Genomic DNA, 18,925 nt, shown 5'->3' on the forward strand with positions numbered 1-18,925 from the left:
TTGTTTTGAGGGGGGAGAGGGAGCGGGGTTGGAGAGGGAGATATCCAGCGTGGATATCTAACAAGTCACCAGCTATCAAGCCGGATTAGAAGCCGCCCCAGACTTCAAACTGTGCGTGCCGTATCTGGAAACATCACTAACAAATGGCTTAATATATAATATGCCTCTTAAATTCCTCCCTTAAAGTGGAAACGGAAACATCTAAACTAGAATGAAAATACTCCTTAGACCTGGCTTTGACAATTCTGCGAACTAATGGGAACGCAGAGGAAGACTGTGGTAAAAGCTTAATCAACCGCTCAGTAACAGCTACATGACAAGTAACCTTGCCGGTTTTAGCGAGAAAAGCAGTATGGTCAAAATGATACTGGTCGTTTTTGCGCTGAAATAAATAAACAGACATATCACTAAGTATAGAGACATCACGAAGTGCTATATTCCTGATCTCAGCAGTGCGAAAAAAGCCGGCAAAACCAATCAAAAGAATAAATGAATAACGAAGATCGGAATGCGAAGTGCTTGAGGCAAAATGGGCAGCTATCGCCTGTACGGTACTAATCGACAGCGGCTCCTTAGGCTGAACAGGTCGGGCGAGCCTTCTTTTGGCGCCTTCTAAAGCAAACTTTACTAAAGGATGGCTAACAGGGCAAGCAAGCCTCAATACCGGCCATTGCGTGGCCCCACTTAATAGCATAAATAGCAGATTCTATAGGAGATACACCGAAGCTATTCTCGGAAGAACGTTTAGCTAGCTCAGAAATAAACAATGCGATATGCAGAGCTTTTGCCGGAACTACGGGAACACCCAACTTGGACAGAGTCCACCGGCGCCACCGTAACCAGCCAGATTTGTATTTTAGCACTGTGGACGGAGCCTTGACATCTAATTGCAGATCAATAAGGCCTGGAACCATCTCACTCAGAGAAGAATCGGACAACGAGGCTGCTTCAAGCCAAATCCCGGAACTCAGCACATCTGAAAGAAAAGAAAATATCGTGCAAAATCAAACGATTTCTTTGATAAATACCGAAGTAGGCACAAACACGCGCAACGAGATCACCTTAACTCAAAGCACGTCAACAGTGCTCAAAATATGCCAGTCCAGGTTCAAAATATGCCAATTCAGGCTAAAATATGCCAAATCAGGCTTAAACCACTATCAAAAACTCACCCGAAATCCACACGCAAAGCCAACATTCTAAATTTTGTGCAACCGTGAAAAACGGACGGGCGAGACTTGATAGACCTGCCTCTAACCTGGGCCCTCCAAAATAAGGTCCTTAATGGCGGAAAACACTAAAACGTCCCTGATGAATGACTTAAATCGAGAAGGTCCGTCACGTAAAAGAGGCCAAAAATAGGCCGATGGCCATTTAGGAATAATCAAGGTCCCGCAACCGGAACAGGCCAAGAGCAATATAACGGCGTCCACAACGAGACCCACCGGGGGGAAAACCCAGTTGTTCTCCCCACTCCAATCCTGTGCCAGAGCATCGACAGTGGAACAACCAGGAGCAGCAAACTTGGAGTTAAAACGCGGAAGCTGAGCGTTATAAAAGGAAGCGAAACGGTCAGTCGTGTGGGGACCCCATTTGGCATCTACAAGTCGAAACACTTAGGCATTAGTACGCCAATCATCCTTATCGACGAACTGGCCTAGGATGTCAGCTCTCTCGTTGAGTGACCTTGGAATCTACTGCGCTTCCAAGGCAATACCGTGCGAAAAACAAAAACGAAAAATGCTCAGAGCCACCGACTGAAGATGGACCTTACAGCTTCCAACGGAAACTACCCTGGCGGCATTCTTATTGTTGGTAAAAATCTTAACCCATCTGTGCTTGAGGTGCTCAACAAACGAAATCAAGACATAATAAATAGCTTTCAGCTCGCGAAAAGTAGAACTTTGACCCAAATCGTCGATAGTGAACATACCGCTGGCCACAGTGCCGTCCAGGGAGGCGGAAAAGCCTCCGAAAACTGCGTCGCTCGCGTTGGAAAATACAACGGTGGATGAATCAAGAGAGGGCCGATTGGAGTAACCATTAAAAGATTCAATGTTACAAAACCAAAACTTCAATTCCTCTAGTAGAGCAGGTGGAAAGAGAAAAACGTTATCCCAAGCTGACCTAGACTCTATAGCTAAGTACATCTGCCTTGTCAGAGGACGGGAAATAGGACCGACAGCCAATTAATGCCGCTGAAATAATGGAACCGGCAATCCTGGCTAATTCGCCATAGGACGATGACCTGCTCTGGATGACGGAATCCAAAAGCCGCTTAAGCTTGCAAACCTTCTTTTCGGGAATCCGAAACGTCATAGAAATGGTGTTGATCACAAAACCGAGCCACTCGCCAACCTGCGTCGGGACCCAGTGGGACTTCTCCTCGTTAAATGAGGAGACCGGAAGAGACAAGATCCTTCCGCGGAATAAAAGCTGCTGCGAAGGCAGACAACTTCTTCGGCTGAGTACAAGAACCGTCGTCAAGGTAAACAAAAGAGTTATGACCCATAGCTATAGATCGCCAGCGCTTAACCAACGGGCGCAGCAATTTGGTGAAACAAAAACAGGCGCTACTGAGACCGAAGGGTAAAACAACGAAAGTGAAATACCTAAGTACGCCGTTAAAGCGCCAGGAAAAACCTAGGTACTTTTGGTGGTCTGGAGAAATATTAACATGGTAGTATCCAGATTTGAGATCCCAGGTAAAAAACCCGTGCCCTTCATGAAGAACCTGTGACAGAGAGTTAAGGTTCTCGTACTTAAACTTAAAACGAACGAGTTGGCAATTAATAACATGCCTAAGATCAATTACTAAGCGAAGCTTCCTGCCCTCCGCCACTGTCAAAGGGTTAACGCAAAAAGGTGGCTCTTGATGCTCCGTAATACAGCCATTGTCCAAAAGCTCTGAAATTGCATGAACAGCAAAGTCAGGATGCCTAAGAGCTGACAAATTATTACGTAAAAAACACGGGACTGGATAACTGGCTAAAGGAATCCGATAGCCGTCCGAAATGGTATCGAGAACAAACTGAGGAGAATCTAAGGTGGACTTCAAACGGCCCTTAACTCCTGCACACGCATTGCCGGCACAAAATTCCTCTGAAAAACCAATGGAGGGCAAATCACACTGAACGAGAGAATGCGAGTCTTCCCCCTCATCCAGTCATTCGCGGCGAGGGTTGGCCGTTGAAGACTCGGACGGCTCGGAACAAAAAGCACTCAAGTGGCCGAATTCCCCGCACTATAAAAATAAAAAGCAAAAAATATGTCAAACGACCTGATTAGCTAAAACGAGCGACACATAAAATAAAACGAAACTGTGGGTTGTAGGCGTTCACAGACCCGAAGGATGAATACGAATGAACGAGACACTTATATAACCGCATGCAAACTACTTGACACCACTAAAATACCGTAGGACAAACAGACACTATGACACACCTAATTAACCGTGTAAGAACGTGCAGAAAACAAATATCTACTAAACTGCGTAGCGCAGATATTTTTGCATTTCTCTTCTTAAGCTCAAGCAGGATGGGCCTTTGACTCAAGTGCAGACTTGCTCTTTCCCCTCCCACCCTAAGTCCTTCGCCTATTAAGGTAAATCGACAAATCATAAAAACATAGGATCTTCAACGTATTTTATTTCCCATCAACCAAATGTTACATAGAATCTCATTATTCCATGGCACCCATAGAGGCCAACATAGAGACAGAATTACGCTTGCTCTTCAAAGCTTTATGATTCGGTACAACTCTTTAAGTTTACTTAATAAAAATACCCAGTATTTACTCTATTATGCTATGTTAGGTATTAGAAAGAACATTCTATGTTCAATTAGGCCTACTTAGCAAAACTGTTAGCAAGTGCTCAAAGGAGGTGCCAAGGGTGAACCAAGGGCCTGGGTCGGGCCGTTGCGCTGCAAGTCATTTCTTAACAAAGTCTCCTCTATGTTTTCCACACTAAGTTACACAGCGTATCTTGGTAACAATTCAAAATTGAAATTGACGATTGAAGGCCTACAATTTCGCGTTTTTCAGCGAAACGAAAAACGAAAAACCTCCCCACATGCAATCGCATCCAATAGTACAAGGATCGAGTTTCAAGCCGGAAAGTACATGTATGACTAAAATCTATCCTTAGTGCCCACTTGTTCGGAGGGCGATTAACACTGACCCAGGGTTAATTTTAATCCAGGTTTCTATATTTCTCTGTTCAACAGCCGTTTTGGGATAATTTCCGTAATTCTTTTTAGAACATTCAATCATCAAATTGTAGACACATGGAATTAAATTGAATTTTCTTTTAAAGCTTTCAGATCTGAAATCAAATTTCACACTAACCCTGAGATATCTTAATCTACCTTTGAACAACTCGACCCAGGACATTGTTTTAACGGTCATCCCTTATCCGTTTTCCTGGAGGATAATGCAACATCATGTGATGTCCACGTGAGAAACATTCGCAGCACAAGATTGGTTATTTCTTAGTCATTATCGCAGTCGTCCTATGGGATGTCGCACAACACAGTGCAATTTTTGGGAGAGCGTGACATCAAAGAGCTGTGAAGAAGACAAGTTATTTCTAGATTCTCTTTGGTTCTCCAAAAAACTAGTATGGATTCTATGCCAAGACAGATTTCCTTAAGAATGGTTGCGTACACACAATCAGTCTTCTTGGCTTGATTCTCTCTTACCGACAATCTAAGAGCCTATGAACATGCTCTTTAAAAAAATGATTGCATTAACACGGCATTAAGTGTTAAGGTTGGTTTTTTATGTTAAAAAAAACTTGTATCATTGTTCAATTTTTGAGTTATTTTATCATTAGATAAGGCAAAACTGAACGAAACAGAACATAAACAGCACCAACTCTCTGAGTCGGCTATATCGTGTTTTGAACAACGCAGACCTCTTTTCAAGAAAGGCTGGTCGTGAAACAAGCTGTGAGAAAACTAGAGGCATCATGGGAACTGAAATGGATTCACACTAGCATGGTATGAATCCGCACTTCCTCCTGGAGTACTAAGATTTGGTGAGCTTAGATAAGCTGGTGAACTTGCTTCACTCATCATTTCATGTACCAACTGTGGAATACAGAAAAAAAAATTGATAAGCAACTGCATGTCGATAGTACTCCGGAATTACTTTAGTTTTGCTTTTCAGCGCATTATGCTGGCGGATTTTGTGCGCGCCTTGGTGCTTTGACTAGCAAAGCGGCGTAAATTTTAAGCGAAGCCGTGAGAGGCTTGGGACGGAAAGCTCCGCTAGTCGTTTTAGCAGTCACTTGGAAGAAAGTGAACTATGACAAGAAGCCAAGAAGAACACAATGTAAAAACAAGAAAACTGCCTCATGCGCGGGAAAACGTGGGTTAGAAAGTCACACGGGACTTCAGTTGTACATCTGATTGGTTTAGACGTTGACATGAGATTTCCCAGGTCACTTTTGACAATCAATTCTTCTGAATGGCCGTAAAGATAAACGTCCTTAAAAAAGGCCAATATATTTATGGATATTAAACAAACAAAACAGTACAGAACCAAGCCTTTCTTACGTTGACTATTTCGTCGTCACTCAATCCTGTGCTTGCTCTTTTATCTATAATAAAAACGTTAAAAAGAAGGAAAAAATTTTTAGTGCTCTCTCCCAAACTCATCCCCAGCAACCCATGTAAAACTCACAAATTTTTACTCATCAACATTGCTCAGCGGGAGTTAGGGGAAGACGAGAGAGGACCTGGTAACGGAGTTTTCAATGCGCGTGCGCACCTGAGTTTGAAACGCGCGATGAAAACGCGAGGAAAAAAGGAATTTAGGGTTCATTCCCAACGCGTGTTTACGCATGTGCGCTATGGCATTTTGCGAACTGAAAACTGCCACTCGAGACATCAAATAAGAAAGTAGTCATTGGGTGTTTTTTGTTGTTGTTTCTTGTCCAGTTTCGACATTAAGCTTGAATTTGAGCTCGCCAGGTTGGCTTAGATGGAGGCAGTTTCGCTTGGTTGCCAAGGGGAATGAAAACCACGACCTTTCGGGTTTTAATTCAGTTTCTACACAGAAGTGTTGAAAGGGAATTTCCCAGTCCAGTTATCATGAAATCCAATTGTTTACTTAGGCAGGTGTCTGCACACGAACCCAATCAAACAGGTTTGCTAAGCTTTTGAGATCTCGGCCCACCACTCTTCTCGTCATGAAAATCTCCTTGTTTCCATATAAAGGGGCGGGCTGGCCGAGATATTGGTAGCCCAGACTGCAAATTTTTCTATTTCAACTTCTCAGCCCAATCGAGGGGTCGAAATTGGACGGTCATGCTTCGTCAATCTCGGTAACGGAGCTTAAATGTCTTGAAACCTAAGTTCGACAACCAATAGGACCATTAGAATAACTGTCTTACTATAAACCGTACGAAAACGTTCGAAGAGTGCTGAGGCGAGATCTCAAAAAATGAGCCATAAACGTTGACTGCGCTTATAGAAAGAGCCCCCAAATATTTCCAAGTATGATTACCTCGACACGACCACGTGTCACAAGCTTCCAGCGGGGCTGAGTAAGGAGAGGGCTGAAAAATAGAAGTTAGATTTGCGCAATCAATTATGTTAAAAGGAAGCGAAATGGAAAGAATTACTGTTGTTTATTTTGGCTCCCTATGAAGTATACAGTTTTTTTTTTTTTTTAAGGCGATCTTTAGAATAGATTCTTTCATACGGATGTTGTAGTCATTCAGAAACCGCTGGATATCGAAGGGAAGGTTTTTTTACTAATCGTTTCACCTTGGCCGCCAAATAATAGCTGCTTTCCGGGAAATTAGATATTACTAAGGGAGATAAAAATCATTTAGTCGTGCTAAAACCACCGATATTAAAGAAAGGAAGTGCATCTCCCAAAAGAAGTGAAACCCATTTCCCGGAAGTCTAACTTTCAAGGAAAGTTCCGGTTCCGCTTCCATCCATATATTAGCCAACGTCACGCAAAGGTTTAAAAAAGAAACAGTTTATTGTCAAATGCATGCATTGTTTAATCTTCGTAATTGTATATTTCCATAATGATTCGGCGCGGTATCTTTTAATTGATTTTTCCGAGAAACGTTACTTAATGTTCTTTTGACATTGAACATTTGGGGAAGTTTTCTTTGGGTTGATGCACAACTGGGTAAATTGAAGCATTTTTTTATGGCATTTAGATAACATTAGGACAGAGCTGTCAAAGGTGAGTCAAAGTATAAACCTAGAAACTTCTGTAATGAGCAGCCATGCGTAATTAAACAGCGAGTATCGTTTCGCAGGCCGTTTGTGTTAGTTTAGCTGATGATGTGAATTTTAGAAACTTGTTATGTTCATTGAAATGTTGTCTCTGAATCGATGAAAGTGAAAGTAATTGTGAAATGATTTAAGCGGTCGTCGAATATTGAATTCTAATTTTTTCAAAGTAATCGGAAAGTGGAGTTGTGGAAAAATTTAATCAGTTGCGTATTAGAACGCTCTGGCTATTAACACTTCATAACTTGTGTTAGTATTAAACTTATAGGAAGATTGTGATTTCGTCCTTTGTTCACAAAATTATCACATGAGATAGTTTGAGGAAACGAGCTCAAAGAAAGATTCTGGAAGCCGCAAAACAGTTGAGACCGCTTATATTTTTGATCGCTCAAACGACATCATTACCAATAAAATTTTGAGAGTGATTTTGTAGTAGGGGTTGACTTCAAACTATGATTCGCAAGTCAAGCTTTCCCTTCTCCAGTAAATCTCTCGAGGGAAGGAAAAACTTTTTTTCGTAAATCGGTCTTCATTAAGTAAATCGAAGACAAAAAGAACGCTGATCTCATTGTAATGTCGAGGCAGCAGACACCTTCGATTCCGAGAATTTGGCTGACAGAAAAATACCCTTCCTGCTTTCAAAAGGGATATCACTTGAGATTGCCGACCTCAATATCTTTCCGGAATTTCTGGAAAACGTCCCTGGATTTTGAGATAATTTTCTTGAATATCTTAAAAACCACCTCTATCAACCCCATATCATTTCAAATATTTTTATTTCCTCTTTGATTTTTTCAACTCAAAAGATTCCCGGATATTCACACAGAATCATGCTCAGAAAATCTGAAAAATTAGCATAAACTTCGTCATTATGCATAGAATCGCACAATTCGAGAGATATCGTACGCCCAGAGCCAAATTTGACCGCGTGTACTCCGCGTACATCGAGTCCGCAACTAGCGTGTGCAGTTAAAATCGATATCGCTTGCGTGGTTGCAGCTGCCTCAGACTCTACTACAGCAGCCACGCGCAGCGTTACGATTCTGGTTTTCGCAATGAGCGCTTCAGAGAAAAACTTTGTTGCAAGCACTATCTGGTGAAAGGCATCGAGAGAAAATTAAGGGAGAGATAAAGAGATAAAGAGAGATAAAGAACGATTTAGAACTACCGGAAAGAAAAAGCTGTTATGGGCGGCGTACGAATTATGAAGGTAAACCGGAGCGGAAAAAAGTATAATGCAGGGTGATTTTTTTTATCAGATTTACATGTTTATAAAACAAAGCATGTTTTTCACTCCAACCACTTGGAAGCTGAGTGATAAAATCTGGCTGAGAGGCAAACAGATATCACTTAATCAGTGCAGAGAAAACATGAAAGTTACTGACCTGGTAAAACACGCCCAAAGTCTGAAAACCTGTCTCTCTAAAAGATGGTCTTGAAGGCTGAAATACTGGTTCGCTTCTTCTTATTTCTGCTGTCTGACTGGTAGATAATGAAGGCGGATTCTCTGTGAAAAGAACAGAGAAATACAATAATACAGTAAAACTATTCATGACAAGTTTCTTCGGGCGACAAAGAGGTTTTGTTTTGGTAATTTGTTGTTTACTTCCTCAATCACGAGCTTTGAAATTCAACTAAAAATTTCTATCTTTTGTCGAATTCTATCTTTTCAACTTCGTGGCTTCAGTTCCAGTGCTCTGTCTAAGTTCCTTAAACTAATCGTCTGAACCGTGCTGAAATTGCCAAAGGTTGCATGATCTATTTAGCGCTACATCCTTTCAATCGTGTCTCGTCTGAAAGGTGAAAGTCCCTTTCTGATCAAAATTTCAATCATACCATGTAAAATATTTATCTCTCTAAAGAGTCAGAGTCAGCAAATTCTTCAGCGTTCACGAAAAAAATCTGGGCGATACTATTTCAAAAGCACGAATTGTGCATGAAAACAACAAGTGAACTTTCACAAGAACTCGGAAACTCAGTCACTGGTGATTACGGTCAGTGAAACAAATCGCATGAGGCCTTCCTAACAACAACATAATAATAATATTTTTTGAATTATAAATAAAAATCAGTTTGCTATTCACTTAAGCGACAAGACAACATTAAATTACAGGTTGCTGAAGCTAAGTTTGACGAAACACGTGTTTGAAGATAAAAAACAGGTCATTTTCAAGTGTACCTGTCTGCTTGCCTATCGAAAAAATCGCAGATCATCGTTTGTGCATTTCGCCGCTGTCAACTTCCCGAAATAGCACTGGTCGGGGCCATGTGCGTCTACTTGCTGCGAAACTTGTTTTTGCACTTTTTGTCCACATTTACAAGTAGGTATTTAAGTGTATGCAATTGTAAATAAAACAAAACGATTAGATGATCATCTGCTGGCCGAACCACTGATTTTCAAGCCTTTCGAATATGAACTGTGAAACACTGTCGGAGTTTGTAAAGAAATCTGTATATAGTCGAGAAATCCGATTACTTTTTTCACAAAAGACGGAAAAGCTGTTTATAGAAATGATTCCTTCGCGATGATTCTTCTACGAAAGTGAAAGCACTGGATCTCTCCCGATGTAAGTTTAGTCTTCTATCCCTTCACAGTTTATTTTGTTTTCCAGCGGTATCAACTTCTAGTTCACAACTATTCGTGTTCTTTAATGTAGAATAAACAAGCCTCACCGAATTAGCTGAATTGTTGTTGTACGACACCGTTGCATCAGATAAAGAAATCCGCTAACGTTCGAAACTCTGACTTAAATTTCATCACTCAATTACTTCGAGTTGTAGCACAGTAGAAAGACTAAAGAAATTCCACAATCTGTAACTTGCGATAGGAGTATGTACCTTAAGTAAATATTTCCCAGTATTTCCGCACTTGTAAAAGATTATTTCTCCTTGATGAAGAAGGCATTTTTTTAGTTCAAGCGCAAAGCTTTGAGCTGTAGGAAAACCTGGTCATTGATGCCCGGCCGACAATCAATTACGGGTGGTTTACTGTCTAAAGGAATCTATTCTCTCACATTCTGTATGAATGCCTACCTGTTTGTTAGGGAAACATGGTTTAAAACGACGAGTGAATGTTTTTTTAAAAGCCATCATAACTAAAGTAACCGCCACTACATATTGTTGGTTCAACTGACTACAAGAATTGCTTCAATTTAGCAAATCAACCTACAGCTTACAAAAACGTACAGAAAAAATTTTTCTAATTGACAGCAAGTTAACACGATAATTGTTTGTAAAAACATTGCTCAGGATTAAAAATGTTTAAGGTCAAGTTAGTCATGATGTTTGTTGCCCAGCACAGTTTCCTTTACTAGAGGATCAAGGAAATTGCCAATATCAGGTGCTCACCCATGAGTTAGTACAGCGTGCTCTTATTTCGTGCGTTATCAAAAGCAACTTTCCTGATTTTTTCCTGATCCCTGAAGTAGAATCACGAATGATCGCTGAACGCTCTGACTGGAAGAGAAGTTTTCGCTGAGAATTTTTTTTAACCATGAGGTGTCTACTTCAATTTTACTAATTAAGTTGCAACATTTTAACTTTACTTTTGTGATTGCATGGCGATTGTCTGCGATAGAAAGTTTACGGTATCACAAAATATTCCATAGTTCCGTTGCCTCTAATTACCGACACCTGAGGAATTATTGTCTCAATATTCATTACGATCAACTCAGAGCTTTCTTTACAAATATCTCACAAATTCCTGGAATTGATGTTAGCCTGAATGTAAGGAGAGCTTACCTCTTCCTCGTAACGGCCTCATCCGGTAAATTTTAAAAGCATCTCTCCCACGCGGACAGCTCTTGGTGCGTATTTCTTTGATATCAGGCAGTGCGTTTAAGGCGCACCTAAAATTTGTCTTCCACTTTCGAGGGTCAGCTTTATCCCTGCCTTCCTTATACTTTCCTGTGTATGTTGCCCATGCTTGGAACAGAGCAGCATCTTCCACACTCCATCCATGCCGGCTGCCGTGTTTCCAGGGTACTCTGAACATTCTGTCCTTTGGGTCTCCTTCCCATCTTAAACCAAATCGACCTTCATTGATATTCATTACAAGCCAGTCGCGGAGACGGAGCTTCTTTCGATGGTGCATTGTAGTCTAACAGAAGAGGCAAATTACGAAATCTCTGAAAGCACGAAAACTCAGATAAGAAATAAATCGCGTCAGTTATTACCTCTATAAGTCAGACACTTGGGGCTCCGCAAACTTTCTTGGAGCCACTTCGCTCCATGTTGAACTACTTCAACGAAAGATCTTCAGCAGCACGGCGAGCGCCAACATCACACAGTCACATTTGCAAACCCTATCGCGGTATATAACAATTTGATAGTGAAATTCTGCGGGGGCGCTTCAGTGACAAAGGTGTGACCCCAAACACAAATTTTCTTAGAACGGAAATCGTTTGCAGAATGAAGCAATCGCGCGAAAAAAAATTATCTTTAATGTACTTACCCTTCTCCCCGAATTGCACGTGCCAAGGGTGACAACTCTCAGTTGTAATGGAGCTGGGTACGGTACAACCAGGGAAATTATTGTGAGTCTTTTAAACTTTTATTGACCAATCAGGTCGAGGCTTGCTGGCACAGAGCCCTACTATATTATCCTCGACAGCTGTCGTCATTATTTTCGTATCAAAAGTGTTATTTAACGGCGATGATGCAGCTTGATAAGTCTAGTTTCGATCCTACGCATTGAAAAAAACCTTGCAGCTTTTGGCCAATATCTAGAAGAACCATGTAATTGCGCTGCACGAGTTGGCAAACGATGCCAACACGCATTTCAAACGTTACGGGGTTGATAAAATGCCCTATCCAAGATTTCTTTGTTTCAATCAATTGGTTAACTTTTAAAACTTTCTCCCTTATATAGGAAGGTAGGCAAATATATATTTAAAGGGACCAGTTTGGATGTGCCATTTTGCAATTCCAGAGAAAGAATTAGCTTCTTGACCGTACACTGAACTAGAACGCTTTTGTCTAACTCCTGTGGCATAAACTACAGAAAACTTTATTTTTCCAAAGAGAGACGGCGGGGGAATTTTCCATGTACAGTCATTTAATCAAGAATGTATTTTCAACTTCTCCAGCTCTCATGCGAAGATCACATGTTCGTAAACAGGAAATGCACAGTGACTGTCTGCTGGAGTTTCGTATGGTGCTATGCTCCTCTTTTAACTTGTCACAGTACAAAAATAGTGAAGTTTCTACATCCAAACAGTAAAGCTTTCGATTCGTCATGGAAAGAGTTTTGATTGCTTTATCAGGGAACACACCTCAATTAATTAAACTGGGATATTCCCCCAAGGAAAAATTTGCATTTTTACTAAATACAGGCTGAATGGTCCATATGCGTGAAGTTTTTCAGTTTCACCAATAGAGGTTTCAGTAATTGCACGTGTTTTGGCGGCTAGATCTTTAAAAACTAAAACAATTTCAAGGTTTTTCAGTTTCTGTATTATACGTTTTCCGGTTTAAAATTTATGTGTTCACAAAACACTTTTAGCGAAGCTTTATTTGTAGCACCAGCCATCAGCTATGGCTTTTGTCAAACTTTTGGGACCAAAGTGCTCTTAAGAAAGATGAACAATAGGCTTTTAAAACAAAAAAATCAATTTTGTTTTAACTAGACTTCCTCTAGAAACAATCTTAATATCTGAGACTTGTTAAACACGCGGTCAAAATCCATTTGAAATCGGTGGAGTCAAAAAGCATCGGAAAAAAAACAACTCGTAGTTATTAATGGCTACGTTTGTTAAATGAAGTCACGTTAAACCGCAACACCCATTAACAATAGAACTGGTTACAATTGCTTATCAAAAGCACTAGTTTTATAGAACGTGATGAGAAAGGTAAGACATTTCTTCAACGTGTTTGAGCTTTAGATAATAACACGCACAAGATATTGATTATATCTTTTCTACTCATTGTGGTGTACTAAATCACGGTGTATTATAAGAAAAAAACACGCCCCACTTATTCCAGCATTTTAATGTTCAGGAAGTTCATTGTGTATTACCTTCTCAGAGCAATATTTATAACCCAGTTTAAAGGGTTCTCCCAAATAAACACATCAACAATATTGCAAGCGATTAATGTCGGAGACGTGCTGTACAAACAAAGAAGCTTCCGTTGTCGTGCTGAAGCAAACCCGCGCTGGTAAAAAATCACACAAGATTTATTTGTATGGATGAAAGGTCCCCATGAGTGTGTTAATCGATACTTTTTAAACGTGTAATGTATAGACAAACATCGTGATTGTCAAACACGTTGTGTGATGAAATCGATCTGGGCCCATTACTGAAAAAAGTAACTTTGTTTAACTCCCTGTAGGTTTCTTTCTTATTAAGATTAGTGACAGACTTGAGCTCTTCTTGTCTTCTCCTAGGAAACAGACTGAAGGCGTTGCAGTCTTTTCGACAAGCTACTAATCACATATTTTTATTATTCTGAAGACAAAAGCAGAAACTGATTCAATTAAACAATGAAAAAAAGCTAGAGAAATCTATTGATCAAATTTTTCGAAAAAGTCCTTTGAAGTTCACTGAAATGAAGAGTTTAAACTGCGATAAAAAATTAGAGTATAGTGTTAACTCGTGATTAAATTTCTACGCAATAATTTCTTGTTGCAAGGTGAAACCGTCGGGTAGGTTAAACATAGTTTCAGCAAAGTGTTTTTGCTACGTCAACCTATTTCCGATGTAACATTCTGTCCAACATCAACTGCAAACACATCACTGACATCGTTAGTGATACCATCATTACCAGATGATTTCAAACTATCATTACCTGAAAAATTGTACTAAGGAATGACCGATCGATCATGTTCACAATAAACCTGAAGGCAAAATTTTCCGGATTTTGCCTGCTTCTACCTGCTTGTCTTTTTTTAAAAATTATGAAAGAGCTCTTGAAGGCCAATAGAAAAATTTTTATCTGTTTTCAAAAAGGCAAATATTCCCAATATTGCACAACGGCTGAAATGTAGAAAGACAAAAAACGATTCATATTGCCGTTTGGGTCAACTTGATTCTAATTATGGCGATCGCGTCTATTTAATTTCTGTGCCGCTTGGTTCCCTGGGTAGTGCACGCCCCACTTTACACCCCGTACCCCGCACCCTGCCCCTGCTACCCGCATCCCGTCCCCCGCCCTTACCAAGTGCGGCACCTCTCTCGCCCCGCTCCACCTCACGGTCGAGCGGATTATCCTTTAATTAACAATTATTCCACGAGCGCGCGTTGGATATGAGATGATAGATAATCATCTCATATCCAACAAGAGCGAGTGGAATAATTGTTTTATTAAAAACGTTAAATTAAGTATAAAATTTTATTAAATTTTTAGCTCCCTTTTAATATTAAGCTGACACTTACGATGGCCATATTTGTAGATTATGGTATATTGGCTGATATACCATAAGGGCTAAGCCAATAAAAAGTCTTGAATTGCATTATCCAATGATCCAGTTTTTAATAAAAATCAATTATTCCAGTGTAATAATTTGTATCTCTTTATAATTTGATGATAATTTTAATCATCTCGAAAACGAAAACAAAAAAAAAAAACGTACATAGAGAAAAACGAGGCGAAAAACTATGATATGCTTGTCCTTAACCCTTTCGTCGCTTCTCTTAAAATGGTTAAATACGGCATTTGATTCAAACGTCGAATTTAACTCTGCCGAATTTAAAACTTCTCGCTGTCAATATTCCTAGATGCACTACTTGTTTGTTAGACGAAGACTTCTATTGAGCGTTTGCTTAATTAATTGCTTTACCGTTTGTTTTTGTTTCGTCATGTTGGCTTTTCGACAGGATACTTTAACTTGATTCACGTTTCATCATTCCATGAAACACGACCCACAATATGCCACAGATTTCCCTACTTTCCACTCAGGAGTGCCCTCTTCGTTTCAAAAACCGAACACCTCCTACAAAAGTAAATTAACGCACGTCAAACAACTATAATTTGTGTTTGCAAAGCAAAACTACAAATTCCTTTGTCTCTCACCATTTTTTTGTGCTGTTTTGGCTTTTTGCGCATGGCATTCACAGAATTCCTGGCGAGTTGTGGGTTATAAATGAATCATAATAGTTTCCTAGAATTCATGCATTAAGTTCTGTACTTGTGAGATCCGACGTTTGAATCAACAGTCAAACCGAAGTCGAATCTTCGACTGTTTCAGTCGCAGATAAGGCGAAAGTCGATTTTAATTTAAAACAGTCGAATGTAATTGATTCAAACGTCGCGCTTCAAATGCAATTAACTCTCGCTTTAAGTTCAGCACATGTGAAATTCGACGTTTGAATCGGGCCTTGGTCGACTGAAATAGGAGTTAAGTTCCTCACATGTGAAGTTTGACGTTTGAACTGGGCCTAAGATTGTTGTCGTAGAAAAAACAATTTCCTAATTATGGTTCGGACAGTTTGAATCGTTCACCACTAAATTTTCTTCCGCGCGCCAGATCATTCAAATATTTATTCATGCGCACAGCCTGTCACAAATGTCAATAACTCGCAACCGTACATTGGCTAAATAATAAGTTATAACTGTCAGAATTGAAAGGTTACTGTTTTTCCGATCTGCCTAACTTTGCGGCCGTAAAACCATTCAAATTTTTGACGGATGAGTACTATCCATCCGGGTATTTTCCGCGGACGGGCACTATCCATCCGGGCATTTTCCGCGGACGGGCACTATGGGCTGATAGTGCTCTCCACGGATGAACACTATCGCGTCATGTGATCAATTTAAACAAATAAGAATCGGAGAAAATTTATTGGTGAACTATAAAGCAAGATAGTTTGGTTTTTATCAACTGAACTGATTATGTGGATCGGCCGACGTAAAGAGTTTCTAAAGCTTAGCGGAGGGAACCTCTCTCAACAAAACGCAGAAAAAAAAACGTGTATAAAGTACTGCAAGGCAGTTGTTTCATATTTCAGGTGTCAGTATTAGATATAAAGCACTTGGGAGGTTTGGAACTCCCACGCATTTCTAGTGTTCTTTGATCTTCCCTCGTGTTTTACACATCGATAAACGCACGTTGACCCACGAACCAATTGCTGGTTGGCGCATTCAGCCGGAAATCTATTGACTGAGAGGTCACTGAATTTACTGAGCCGCTGCAAGGTCCAGCTTCTCCTTTGAATAAAGAACGTACATTTGTGCAGTGCAAGTCTCCTTAACCCATCACAGGCAGCCCAAGCTCACTACTAGTAGTGAGCTTGGGCTGCCTGTGAACCCATTAGCTTGCAGAAGTAATTGACATGTGTGAATCTTCCTCGCAAGTTCGATGCATTATCCAATAGTCGGTTAAGCGAACATCGTGTTTTCTTGTTGTCAACAGAGTTGCTACGTGACTACCGAAAATAAATGATGAAACAGAGAATTAACTCTGAAGCGTAAATTGAAGTGCTAAATGAAACCCAGGAAAAACCTACTGAGCGTTAGCCCTAGTAAAGGGTATCAGGGAACCACACCAGGCAAAGAAAAATTTTTGTGACCTCGGTGGAAACCGAACCCACGACCTCCGGATTAGATCTACCGTTGCTCTGCCGACTAAGCTACGAGGTCGGACAGAGAAAGTCGGGGTCGATTAAGATGGTAAATCGCGGCGAAGGGTACATGTCTAAATGTTGTGCCGCGTAGCGCTAAGAACACAAATGATCGCCGGAACAGAGAGTCAACTCTGAAACCGAAAATAACCGAGTATTACCTCGCTCTGTGATTGGTCCAGAAAATTCGCGCCACCTACTGACTAAGGGGAAATCTATTGACTGAGAGGTCACTGAATTTACTGCGTTAATGCGTTAATGACGTTATACTATTGAGAGTGCGTTATTGAACTTAACGTGAGGACAAGATGGCCAGATATTGGCCGAGTATTTTTTTTTTTTAAAGGACCGAGATAAAGTCTAGGTCTAGAAGAAAAAAAATAAAACGAGGCTAACATCCAGCTCCTTGACCTCTCGCTTGGTCAATAAGGAATTATCATATAGCAAAATGATTTCACTTTCATGAGAATCAAGAATCCCTTGAATTGTTTATTTTCAACTGTTGAAAGAGCAAGAGTACGAAACTGGTTTATGTTTCCTTTGATTTAAGGTCTTCTACCGCTTTTTTTGTGACTCCCCTGCCAAAAACAACAATTGTCTTTATTTACTGATTACACGACAAGATTTACCTGCAAACAAACGTGCAAGGTTTACAAAATTTATTATTAAAGAGAAAACTGTTATAATCTAAACGAAACTAAAAAGACATCTGTTGATAAAAGTTCGCTTAGAACGTTCCGTACGAATACGGGGTAAAAATGTAGTTATGGCCGCGAGAACGGAGCGACATTTCCCTCTGCATGGGAAGTAGGTCATGTCGACAGTGATCACTGTCTTTCGAGATCTGTTCCCATAACAATTTATCTCTGGCACGAAGAATATTTTTAATGAGCGTAAAATTCAATAGATAACCATATTTTTGAGTGCGCTTACAGAACTTATCGACTCGGCTAAGGTTTTTACATTCTAAGGCGTGGGAACTTTGTAAGTCCGCTCCACGCTATTTTTTTTTCCTTGCGCAGGATCAAAGCAGGCATGCAATCCCGAGCGGGCAATATGAACCCGTCTCGCCCGCTCGGGTAGCTTCTCAGAACATGGAATTCTCTTCATCTTGCCCACAGGCGCTGCCAGCTATATCATTACAGATCTTGTTGGCTCCTTGTGACAGCTTCTTCTGTCATGATCGAATATTGTGAGTCATTTGGCTCTGGCTTCAGACTTGTAACATTCAATCAATAAGCGCATGTGCTTTATTGTGCATTGATATTAGTTGTTTTTATTTTTAGAATATCAAAAATATCTATTAGTGGAATAATTTGTCGATCCAAAAGCAAATTCTCCAAACTAACATCCTGAGAATTGTTTGGCAGAGAGTAAGGAGAATTACTAATGAGATCATAGGAGTGATAGCTGGTTTAAAACATCGCGGCTTACTTTTCTGATCCCTGAGCAAACTTCGCTTCGATCTGTTCTACTTACAACTCTTTTTTTAACAGTAAGATCAAATGCAGACACGATTTCTGCTCCCCGAAGGAGCATGTTCGCTTATAATCATGCGAGAGCACTCAAAACTATAAAAACTCAGTAATCCTTTGAATCTAAACACGAACTTGAAATTATTGAGCCGCCTCGAATCCATGAATGAACGGTTTTCGGGAAACTTGGCGGAGAGCACTAAATTACTGTCGGTGGAGGGGTGGGGTATAGTCGTCAACCCTGTCCGGGTGCCATAGGTGTAGTATTTTTGCCTTTACAGAATTACCCAACCGAGTTAGTTTGCTTGACAATCAAGCCTGATGGCAAAGTGGATCAAGAGCAAGAAATGCGAAGAACAGCCCACATTCTACGACTTACATATCAAGTAATACTTAACAATTATTCGCCGAAGTAGAAGTGAATAGTCGTTTTAGTATACGCGTACGCCACTAACTTGAAATGGGTTATTTCATGGTCGGAAATTCAACTCTTGACGCACGATTTTGTCTCTTCGGCTGCTCAGAGGTGAATTGTACGTAATCTAATCACTTTCGAACTATGAGGGGGTAACTTTATGAAGAAACTGCGGCAAGGGTTATTAAATAATAATTTGGTCTTATCAATTAAGTCGCT

General features: G+C 40.3%; 1 protein-coding gene and 2 pseudogenes across 4 annotated transcripts; all 3 read right to left on the reverse strand.

Annotated features, from left to right (window-relative positions):
* Positions 1–137: 137 nt before the first annotated feature.
* Positions 138–1,600, reverse strand: LOC111340371 (uncharacterized; annotated as a pseudogene). The gene is made up of 3 exons (XR_015996758.1): positions 1,525–1,600; positions 1,173–1,280; positions 138–976 (listed from the first exon to the last, which is right to left on the reverse strand). The product of XR_015996758.1 is annotated as an uncharacterized LOC111340371 (transcript).
* Positions 1,569–4,407, reverse strand: LOC148736635 (uncharacterized; annotated as a pseudogene).
* Positions 3,628–11,842, reverse strand: LOC111340370 (interferon regulatory factor 4). Of its 3 annotated transcripts, none has more exons than XM_022947211.2 (6): positions 11,713–11,842; positions 11,001–11,386; positions 8,645–8,766; positions 6,511–6,562; positions 5,559–5,602; positions 3,628–5,090 (listed from the first exon to the last, which is right to left on the reverse strand). In XM_022947211.2, exons 2-6 carry the CDS (start codon positions 11,350–11,352, stop codon positions 4,968–4,970), a joined length of 693 nt encoding a protein of 230 aa, XP_022802946.1. In that variant the 5' UTR covers positions 11,353–11,386; positions 11,713–11,842; the 3' UTR covers positions 3,628–4,967. The 3 variants fall into 3 exon arrangements, with proteins under 3 accessions (XP_022802946.1, XP_022802948.1, XP_022802947.1); XM_022947213.2 differs by having other exon boundaries at positions 11,001–11,358; positions 11,713–11,801; XM_022947212.2 differs by lacking the exon at positions 11,713–11,842 and adding an exon at positions 11,435–11,588 and having other exon boundaries at positions 11,001–11,358.
* Between the last annotated feature and the right edge of the window lie 7,083 nt (positions 11,843–18,925).

This window comes from Stylophora pistillata, chromosome 2, assembly GCF_964205215.1.
Source record: "Stylophora pistillata chromosome 2, jaStyPist1.2, whole genome shotgun sequence".
NCBI classification, from domain to species: Eukaryota; Metazoa; Cnidaria; class Anthozoa; order Scleractinia; family Pocilloporidae; genus Stylophora; species Stylophora pistillata.